This window comes from Lentinula edodes (assembly GCF_021015755.1).
Source record: "Lentinula edodes strain Le(Bin) 0899 ss11 chromosome Unknown C8R40scaffold_2, whole genome shotgun sequence".
In the NCBI taxonomy this organism is placed as follows: Eukaryota; Fungi; Basidiomycota; class Agaricomycetes; order Agaricales; family Omphalotaceae; genus Lentinula; species Lentinula edodes.
In genome coordinates this window covers 1,093,299-1,102,607 of record NW_025764308.1, presented here as the reverse complement: position 1 = coordinate 1,102,607, position 9,309 = coordinate 1,093,299, and the positions used below count along the sequence as shown (strand labels likewise).

At 45.3% G+C, this 9,309-nt stretch overlaps 5 protein-coding genes across 5 annotated transcripts; 3 read left to right on the top strand and 2 right to left on the bottom strand.

Annotated features, from left to right (window-relative positions):
* Positions 1 to 301: 301 nt before the first annotated feature.
* C8R40DRAFT_1233704 (uncharacterized protein) lies at positions 302 to 1,127 on the bottom strand. Its single transcript, XM_046233337.1, has 3 exons — positions 1,063 to 1,127; positions 662 to 1,012; positions 302 to 609 (listed from the first exon to the last, which is right to left on the bottom strand). Exons 2-3 carry the CDS (start codon positions 878 to 880, stop codon positions 370 to 372), a joined length of 459 nt encoding a protein of 152 aa, XP_046091577.1. The 5' UTR covers positions 881 to 1,012; positions 1,063 to 1,127; the 3' UTR covers positions 302 to 369.
* Positions 1,128 to 1,557: 430 nt separating this feature from the next.
* C8R40DRAFT_256522 (putative MAP kinase) lies at positions 1,558 to 3,305 on the top strand. Its single transcript, XM_046234505.1, has 9 exons — positions 1,558 to 1,768; positions 1,813 to 2,006; positions 2,068 to 2,128; positions 2,178 to 2,251; positions 2,307 to 2,570; positions 2,623 to 2,734; positions 2,790 to 2,938; positions 2,997 to 3,123; positions 3,186 to 3,305. Exons 1-9 carry the CDS (start codon positions 1,723 to 1,725, stop codon positions 3,290 to 3,292), a joined length of 1,134 nt encoding a protein of 377 aa, XP_046091576.1. The 5' UTR covers positions 1,558 to 1,722; the 3' UTR covers positions 3,293 to 3,305.
* A 923-nt stretch (positions 3,306 to 4,228) lies between these two features.
* C8R40DRAFT_256525 (uncharacterized protein) lies at positions 4,229 to 4,942 on the bottom strand. Its single transcript, XM_046234506.1, has one exon. The coding sequence runs from the start codon at positions 4,871 to 4,873 to the stop codon at positions 4,313 to 4,315; it is 561 nt and encodes a 186-aa protein (XP_046091575.1). The 5' UTR covers positions 4,874 to 4,942; the 3' UTR covers positions 4,229 to 4,312.
* Positions 4,943 to 5,126: 184 nt separating this feature from the next.
* Positions 5,127 to 7,586, top strand: C8R40DRAFT_1033243 (asparagine synthase-domain-containing protein; the record flags this gene model as incomplete). Its single annotated transcript, XM_046223332.1, has 12 exons — positions 5,127 to 5,321; positions 5,381 to 5,398; positions 5,454 to 5,560; positions 5,607 to 5,628; positions 5,683 to 5,880; positions 6,087 to 6,253; positions 6,316 to 6,396; positions 6,468 to 6,717; positions 6,779 to 6,802; positions 6,881 to 6,946; positions 7,003 to 7,197; positions 7,272 to 7,586. The coding sequence occupies 12 exons, from the start codon at positions 5,127 to 5,129 to the stop codon at positions 7,584 to 7,586; spliced, it is 1,638 nt and encodes a 545-aa protein (XP_046091574.1).
* Positions 7,587 to 7,755: 169 nt separating this feature from the next.
* C8R40DRAFT_1158031 (prohibitin) lies at positions 7,756 to 8,990 on the top strand (the record flags this gene model as incomplete). The annotated part of the gene is made up of 8 exons (XM_046229693.1): positions 7,756 to 7,789; positions 7,840 to 7,943; positions 8,013 to 8,090; positions 8,149 to 8,361; positions 8,418 to 8,513; positions 8,575 to 8,617; positions 8,674 to 8,705; positions 8,772 to 8,990. 8 exons carry the CDS (start codon positions 7,756 to 7,758, stop codon positions 8,988 to 8,990), a joined length of 819 nt encoding a protein of 272 aa, XP_046091573.1.
* Between the last annotated feature and the right edge of the window lie 319 nt (positions 8,991 to 9,309).

Here is a 9,309-nt window from a genome sequence, read left to right as displayed (position 1 = left end):
CGTCTCGACGCCTTTACTTGTACGATACATCATCCCATCACTGTCAAACCCCCATCGATTACTGATCCACCTGACCCATCTTCTCTTTCTACTGGCTTCCGCCACCTTCCTTGTTCCTAAACTGTACAGTATTACATCATTGTTTCTCGCAGACCGGATTATGTATATATAGCCAACCCTCCACAGCCTGATCCCTTATCTTGACCTCTCTGTCATTATCTGGGACCAGGTATGTGCTTACTTATTATTACCTATGACTACGATACTCAATATATCTCTGTCATTATCTGGGACCAGTTTGCCTCCGCTCCGCTTAGTTGCTCCGCCTCGCTGACCTGCTTAGTCGCTCCGCCTCACCGTCTTGCTTAGTCACTCCGCCTCTGCCGCTTCGTGACAACAAGGTCGTTTCCCAGTTTTGTGAATTTCTCGAGGTGAAATGTTGCCATTTGACAATTGCTCCTGTCGTTCACGTTCACGATCAGCTACAGTGTTCTGAAGCAATGCATTGCTGAGCTGAGTTTGGCCTGGTTCTTCTGATTCCAATTTGTTCTGGTGCTGAGGTTGGCAGGGTCTGTCTAAATCTGAGTCATCTCTTGAGTGCGATGGAATCTAACAAACATTCAGTAATTCAAGCTTCGAGAGTTGATGGATATATCTCTACCTTTGGTGGTGGCCCAGTACTTCTACCTTCTTGAGCTTGCTCTTCATACAGTGATAACTGAGTCCAGTGCATGGACCAGGCTTTTGCATCCTCCCCTCCTCTATTTTGGCCAAATACTTGATCCATAACTTCCTCAAGCTCTACTATTCCAAAGTCTTTCCTCTCCAAGAAGGAGACAGAAGCCTCCAGGAGCATCTGATAGTCTTCATCTGTAAGCATTACAGGTGATGAGGCAGATCGACGCGACGCGATGCGACAAAAAAAGCAAAAATCTTAGGCAGGCAAATCAGATACAGATATCATCGGATCGCTTTGGCCTTACACCTCTATAAGTGACAACAAGATTTATAGGTAAATAATCTATTCACTACAGAAGTACTATAATGCACAAGATATTGTAGCAACTCACAGTAAAGCTCAAGGGTTTTAATACATATAATACATCAGATTTCTAGGCCTCATGGTAGCAAAGGTATAATACGGTATAATACATGTATTATACCATCCTGTATTATACCACCTGGTTCAATACCCAGCACTAGTGATATTCAAAGACAATCGATGTAGGAGATGCTGGGAGATCTAGATGGCGAGGAGAAAAGACACAGAACTTACTAGTGCACTTCCACAAGTTTCCACAACCAAATCGACAACACCGCACATGCGATATGATGAGGCCCTGGATCTTTCCCTCCTCTGAAAGGCTCGAGGTCCCGCCTATCACCGACTGAAACGTTGAAAGTTCCGTGTACTTTATTCATTATCTCAGGCTGTCCACCTTCAACTGCAATAGGCTAAAATCGCGGCGGTATTGATATACCTATAATGGGGACACCCCGACCCCCATTGGGAATTTCCTTTCCTCCGATTTTATTTTATTTTGACCTTTCCTTTGCTGAAGTGACAAGGCTGTAAATTTCCCCCTGTTCTGCCCAGGTCCTACCTTTTCAACTTCTTATACGGGCCTACTAGGAACTGCAGCTGGTCCTGGACGCTATCCTTTCTCTTTTTATTTATTTCGTCGAATTCTCCTTCTTTAATCTTTTCACTGCTTAATAGAGATGGTTCAGCCTCTCAATGGGAAACCATTGCCCAACTTTGAAATAGGTGAAACAATATCTCAGAAAATGGCTGGCTTACATCCCATGCAGGCGACGACTACGAAATAACGCACACAATTGGGGCAGGAGCATACGGGCAGGTTGTCGCAGCGGTACACACACCCTCCGGTCGTAGAGTTGCCATCAAGAAGATCATGCCTTTCGACCATGTTGTCTGTGCCCTTCGAACATTGCGCGAACTCATGTTCTTGAAATATTTCACCCAGTCGTCGTGCAATGGAAATGTACGTGTGTCTTCTTCTTTCCAAGTTCACTGGACGGCTCCGAATAATACGTACACTGCAGATCATCACTATCCTAAATATCATCAAACCCAAATCGATAGAATCATTCGACAATGTCTACTGTTCGTCGATGCCATTGCTCTGCCTTGTTCCTTATGTGATCTCTTCCAGTTATTCAAGAACTTATGCAGACCGATCTACACCGCGTCATTCGTACTCAATGTCTGACCGATGATCATTGCAAGGTAGTTTTACCTGATCTACCCACCTTTTAACAACATGTTTACCTTGCCGGATTAGTATTTCATCTACCAGATACTTCGAGCTCTCAAAACAATACACGGAGCTAACATCGTTCACCGTGATATCAAACCTGCCAACCTTCTGGTCAATGACAATTGCGATCTTAAAGTGTGCGATTTCGGGTTCGCGAGGAGTATGAGCACTTGTGAAACGTTCGGGAAAGGCTCAAGTCGTGATGGGCCTGGAGTCATGACCGAATACGTTGCAACTAGATGGTATCGTGCTCCAGAAAACATGCTATCCAATAAGACTTATACGAAGGTGAAGTTGACGTCGAGCATGTCACCTTGTGTTCGAGCTCAACGGAACATAGGCAATCGATATATGGGCTGTAGGATGTATCCTTGCTGAACTGCTGTCAGGGCGTCCTTTGTTTCCTGGCCGAGATTATGTCCACCAGGTTGATCTCGTCCTCGACATTCTTGGTAAGAATTGTGCCTGAGGTCTCAACCTTTACGAGTTATAACGTTCCTGTTTCAGGGTCACCCTCTGCGGAAGACTTTTCTACGATTACTTCTCGTCGCGCAAGAGAATATGTGCGCAGTTTGCCTTTCAGAAGACGCAAAGATTTTCGGGTTCTGTTTCCTCATGCTTCTGAGGATGCTACTGATTTCTTGAGCAAAACTCTGGTATGTACTCCGGCGCTTCAGGTTCAGCTGAAAATTGAAAGTTATCGATTGTTCACAGACCTTCCATCCTAAAGAGCGTATGACTGTGGAGGAGGCGCTTGAGCATCCCTACGTCGCGCCTTATCATTATCCTGAGGACGAGCCTTGTGGTTCACCTCTCGCGGCGGAAAACTTTGAGTTCGATTGTAAGCAGATTTCGGGACCATCACATCGATATCCTTGTTGACGATACTGCTATCCACTCTAGTGCAAAAAGAGCAACTCTCCAAGGCAGAACTCAAAGAACTCTTGTACGAAGAGATATCGTCGTTCCATTCTGATTTCTCTACCTCCGCTGTTACTTCCACTGCATGAAAAATTAACGTCTCGATTGATTTTGATTATGTATTTATTCTTGAACGCGTATTTTCGTGTTCTGTATCTATGTGGTCATGACCACACGGTTGTATCTGTATCCAGGTGTTATTTATGCACTTGCAACTTACACAGAGAGATGGTTCAGTGTAAATATGAATGTCGAAGAGATAGGTGAACGATATAACAGTGTCCTCGGAGTAAGGTAGATCTAACATGAAAGACTGCATGCACAGAGGGGAACCAGCGCCTGTGCTCTAGCTTGAACTTTGTAGTATACGTAGTTGAGGCGGAGAATGCCACCCGATTATGCTGGCGTGTTGCACAAAATGATCGTTGCGGACCAGCGAGCATCTAGTTGATAGCAAGAACTGTACTCGATTGGAGAAGGCGAAAATGATTTCCCTCCGTCTCTCGCGCACGTCAGAGGCACTTGAAGAAGAGCGCCTTTTTGTTTTCTGTCGAACCCTTGAAAGTTGTGACCCTATAGCATCTTACATACTATAGTCCATGGCTTCGATGACGACCATGATTCCTGCTTCTCTCTCTGGGTCGCCCAGTTCGTCTATCCGCCTGGGACGCCAAATCTTCTTGTACCCAATCCGAATTGTGGAAAGATTGATTATGAGTAGGGCCACGACTTCTACTTCTCCTCCGTGGTGGAAATTCTGCACCGTCTGGATCAGGATACGACGAGGTAGAAACTGTAGCAGTGGATTTGAGTTGCCCGTAAACGGAAGGTATACGCGGAACAGGGGGCGGCACGGGGGGCGGGAGGATCAAACCCTGAGAAGAAGGATATTGAGATGGCATGGGAGGCACTGGCAGAACTTGATAGGAGGATGTAGTTGAATAAGGTAAGGAATTTGTTCGAGCCCTATGCCGCGCGGACATGTCTGGAGGGCTAGGACGAGAGTAATCGTAAGATTGATTTAACGATGAGCGAGAGTGAGATTTAGATAACGATTGGGCGCGTGGACGAGAACGCGATCGTATGGGTTGGCCTAGTGAGTAAGGAAATTATGGACCGCGGTGAAAAACGAAAGGGAAGCAAAACGGACTATCATTTACAACATGCGACGCCCATCCGTCTGCGACACTGTTCCGAGAGTATTCTACAGTCGAAGATCCTAAAGGGGCAGGAAGAACTATTTGTACATTGGAATTGGGAGCATGAGGGATGGCTCGGCTGAGATTGGAGCGAGAGGTATGAACCGAAGAGGCAAGAGACAAAGGCCTAGGAGGCGCATGGCGATTCTTCGAAGAGATCCCCGGGGGTACTGGATAAGTCACAGTGTTCGCCGTAGAACTAGATTCAGAAGAGACGGCCGTTTTTATTGTTCCCAGTTCTGACCATGAAGGAGCGATTTCGATCTGAAGAAACAGCGATCTTTCTCGCTCCTTCTCCGCTACTAGAGCATGTAAACTGCGTTCCCGGTCATGAGCCAATGGTTGTACCGGAGGCAGGGGAACCTTCCGCTTTGATTTGGAGCAGAATATGTAACTGACCAGCAGTGAAGCCAGAAGAATAACAACGGCGATGACAACGATAATGATAATGAGCGTGGAAGAGAAGGCCATTTACAGTGAAAAAAAAAAACCTAGCGGAGACGATGGTTGTTTGGTTGTCAGTGTTAGAATGTCACTTCGAAACAAAGGACAAAAAATAAGCGCTTAACTTTAACCAGAACCCCACAGATTCGGAAGTGCACTTCCCTTTTTGTAACACCATTCATGTGTGGTATTTTTACTCAGATAGTCCACACTGGCTTCCAGCATCGTGAGGAACTCACTCAAAGGCTTCGAGAAGCAAACGCTACCCGTGGTGATTATTATGCCTTTTTCCACTGAAGTCAATCGAATTCAATCTGGCGTATTGATAGGACCCGATGCACGCAAATCCTGTTGTATTTCTTGCTCTCAATTGAACCTTGAATTCTTTTCCTCTGAGCTTCGACTTAGGGGAAATGATCCTGTCGTCCAACCGCACAAAAGCGAGTCTGGATCTCTCCTATGCTGGAATGGAGAGGTACGTCAAGTTTTCCAATGGTAAGCTGAACAGAGGTAAATCGATTTTACGATCCACAGATTTTTGCCGGCATGGATGTAAGCTTCTTTTGTGTGATGATAAGGTCTACTTTCTTCTCAGTAATTTGTTCAGGTCCGTGCAGATGAGAATGATGGAATAAAGCTCTTTGAGCAGTTACGTTCCCTAGAGACAGGCGACCAAGTTCGACATTTTTTCGCGTCTGTTGAAGGACCGTATGTGTTTCCTCCTTCGTGATCATCACACGCAATTAAAATCATGCATCAGATACGCATTTGCGTTCTACAGTGTGAGCTATCCGCGACTTGATTTCTCTGATAACAATACCAAAATATACGCCAAGGCAACCGCTCAAAAACTATTCTTCTCCCGAGATCCCTTAGGTCGCCGTTCCCTGTTGATTCACAGACCATCTGCCACAAATCCATATTTTTTACTAGCCTCTGTATCCGCAGGACCGGATCCGGGATACTCTTTCGAAGAGCTTGATACGGGTCATATACATTGCCTTGACATTGCAACACTCAACAAAGCAAACGATGTGAGTCGTCCTATGATAGCTACTTTAAACCGTTCATATGTAGGATTTTGGTAGATCGTGTCCGCTTTTGATGGTTGTCTTTCACTTTTTTCACGCTCTGATTCGGTGTCGAGTTCATCGATCCACTACGCTTATGTGAGTACGTATTATCACTCACAGACTGGAGTTACCGTTGTATTCAAAGGTGAAATTTATGTTGTTTTAAGGCAGAACCCACAAAGGTCAACACAAATTTACCTCCGAGCGATTTGCCTTTACCACTAGGTGACAACCTGGATATTATTCCAGCTTGGCTGGAAGAACCATTAGAAAATTTGATCACACAGTTGAATCACAGTGTGATGCTGAAAGTTCGTGATATACCGCAGGATTTGTAGGTTTAGTGTTTTTTTCTGAATTTGCTCTTCCTGTTGTGTTAACCTTGTTGACCTCAAGGTCGTTGAAAGGTCAATCCAGGGTAGCAGTCTTATTTAGCGGAGGAATCGATTCTACAATCTTGACGCTTTTAGCGGACAGGTGGGCTTTGTATTCTTTTTTTTTTCAACTGACTGGCATCACTTTGCATGTTATCTGATTTTTGAATGTAGACACGTACCTCGCGACGAACCTATTGATCTTCTCAACGTCGCGTTCGAAAATCCCCGCAAAATCAAGGTGCAGCAAAAGGGTAACATAAATCCGAACAAGAAGAAATCGAAAGCAAAGGTTTCTGAGTCTGATACGGACCCTACATTGTCAAATTCTACTGTGGCGGAATTTATGGTTCCCGATCGAGTTACAGGCCTCTCGGAAGTCGAAGAGCTGCGTAAATTATGTCCAGGGCGGGTGTGGAATTTCGTAAGTCTGTTCCTCTGCTATCCATGTATTGCTTTTGACATCGGAGACCTTATATCTCAAGGTCGAAATTAATGTGCCATACCATGTTCGTCGATTAGCTTGTTCTTAATTTTGACTTCTCAGCTTCTGATTCATTACCTTTATTGATCTCCTATACGTGCAGGAATCGCAGGCTACTCGCCAACATGTGGAGAGTCTGATGAACCCCGTGAGGACGGTAATGGATCTGGTGAGCCTCAATTCTTTCAGTTGTCTTAGTGAAGGAGAGACTCAGATTTTCCCCAGAGTTTGGCATTAGCCCTCTACTTTGCTTCTCGCGGTATTGGGCAAATACGCTCAAAGCCAGAAGATGACCCTACTCCTTACACGAGTACAGCTAGAGTGCTTATAAACGGTCTTGGCTCTGACGAGTTGTTAGGAGGATATGGGCGACATCGTACAGCATTTAACACAGGCGGGTGGGCGGCTGTGGTTGAAGAGGTATGTAACATGCTTGTATATGACAACTATAAGACGTCGAATGATACTTGGTATTTTTTATCCTCCCTTCTCAGCTCCAGCTCGAAATTGACCGTATACCCACCCGCAATCTCGGTCGAGACGATCGCGTCATCTCGTCTCACGGAAAAGAAACCAGACATCCATTTCTTTCCCTCGACGTGGTGTCTTTTCTAGCGAGACTACCCGTTGAGTACAAGATGGACCCGAGACTTCCTGCTGGGGTGGGTGATAAGATGTTGTTGAGGCTTGCGGCTAGAAGACTTGGACTGGTGGAGGCAAGTGGGAGGAAGAAGCGTGCAATGCAATTTGGGAGTCATTCAGCGAGGATGGAGGGAGACGAGAAAGGTGATAAGCTTTTGGAAAGCTGAAGTATGTATATAAGTGCATAAAAGCATTACGAGCTAGATGAGACTAGATGTAGTATCGATTTGTTTGGAGCAGGCAGTCACTTTAGCGCTCAAGGCTGCCGCCAGACGCGTCGAGCCGGCAACAGTACATAATAGTCCGAATAGTCCTTCAGTTTCCTTCCTTCTTTCGATGGCACTTTCTCAAAATCTTTCACGGCTTATTGGTATGTAAGACTTGCTGCTCCTTTGGAGAAGTCACTCATAATGCTGATAGTGCCACTTGCCATTGGGATAACTGGAATTCAGGCTAGTATTTATGATGTTCCGGGAGGTTACCGGGCAGTCATGTTCGATAGGTTTTCTGGAGTGAGGAACATTGTGAGTTGCTGCTAGTCATTTTCCCAAACATACTCTTACTATGTAATATACGACGATGCATTGAAATAGGCTTCCGGAGAAGGAACACATTTCCTCGTTCCTGGGCTTCAGCGTGCCATTTTGTACGATGTCCGAATTAAGCCTAGGGTACGCAATTGTTTAGGGCGACACTCGATGTCAATGACAAATATGGCGAACGCTCTAGAATATATCCACAACTACTGGTTCGAAGGATCTTCAAATGGTTTCGATCACCCTCCGTGTTTTGTCGCGACCGGATGTCGAGCACCTGCCCGAAATTTACCAAAGTCTTGGACTGGATTATGATGAGAGAGTGCTGCCTTCTATTGGAAATGAAGTCCTTAAAAGCATTGTCGCTCAGTTTGACGCTGCAGAGCTCATCACTCAGCGAGAAGTGGTAAGTAGTTTGTTTTTGTCATTTGTGATACTGTTGACTGGGTAATGTCAATATAGGTCTCCTCGAGGATTCGTGAGGATTTACTTACTCGAGCAGGGGAATTCAACATTCTGCTTGAGGATGTGTCGATTACACACCTAACATTTGGAAAGGTACGCACTGTGCTATTCAGCAAAAGCCTTTCGTATTATTGTTACTCATTTGAGTTTTCAGGAATTCACATCAGCCGTCGAAGCTAAGCAGATTGCACAGCAAGGTGAGCTACACGCTATTCCTGGGAGGTGTATCCGCCAACTTGATAATTCCTTCTAGACGCTGAAAGGGCTAAGTTCATTGTTGAAAAGGTGCTTATCATTCCGAACGTCGAGTTTGTCTAATCTGGTTCTAACTTTGCACTTTGTTTTTGTTAGGCACAACAAGAGAAACAGGCTGCCGTTATACGGGCAGAAGGAGAAGCGCAAGCTGCCCGCACGATCTCGCAAGCTCTGGACAAGGCCGGTGAAGCGTTTGTTACTCTGCGGAGAATTGAAGCAAGCAAAGCAATCGCGACTTCTTTATCACAGAATCCCAACGTAACTTATGTACCCAGTGGAAAGGGTAACCTGCTACTCAATGTACCTACCAAGTAGTCTACTAGTGTCGTATTCGATACAAGCTCGGGAAGGATCAAAAATTTAAAAATAATCTGATTCCGATTACCAGAAGCCGCAGCCCGACACGCTTGCGTGGGAAGACCGATATCACTCTGACTGTGACTTGTCGCTTCGACTTTTACTGGCTCTAGGTTTCTGTCTTCAAATCTTTCTCCTTTCTCTTTTCCTCTCTAGTCTCTCATCTCTCTCCTCTGCTTTATCCTCTCTCTCTCTGACGGACTTGTCTCTCTCTTCCTGTCTTTCGTGCGACTTTTTTCTGTCTTTTCTCGACACCCCTAGCTTACTTATCCATTTC

Coding starts and splice junctions, on each gene's coding strand:
- C8R40DRAFT_256522 (XM_046234505.1), top strand. CDS start 1,723: ATGGTTCAGCCTCTCAATGGGAAACCATTGCCCAACTTTGAAATAG. Junction 2,129..2,177: donor ATCATTCGACAATGTCTACT/GTTCGTCGATGC, acceptor GATCTCTTCCAG/TTATTCAAGAACTTATGCAG. Junction 3,124..3,185: donor GGAAAACTTTGAGTTCGATT/GTAAGCAGATTT, acceptor TATCCACTCTAG/TGCAAAAAGAGCAACTCTCC.
- C8R40DRAFT_256525 (XM_046234506.1), bottom strand. CDS start 4,873: ATGGCCTTCTCTTCCACGCTCATTATCATTATCGTTGTCATCGCCGTT.
- C8R40DRAFT_1233704 (XM_046233337.1), bottom strand. CDS start 880: ATGCTTACAGATGAAGACTATCAGATGCTCCTGGAGGCTTCTGTCTCC. Junction 610..661: donor GTACTGGGCCACCACCAAAG/GTAGAGATATAT, acceptor AATGTTTGTTAG/ATTCCATCGCACTCAAGAGA.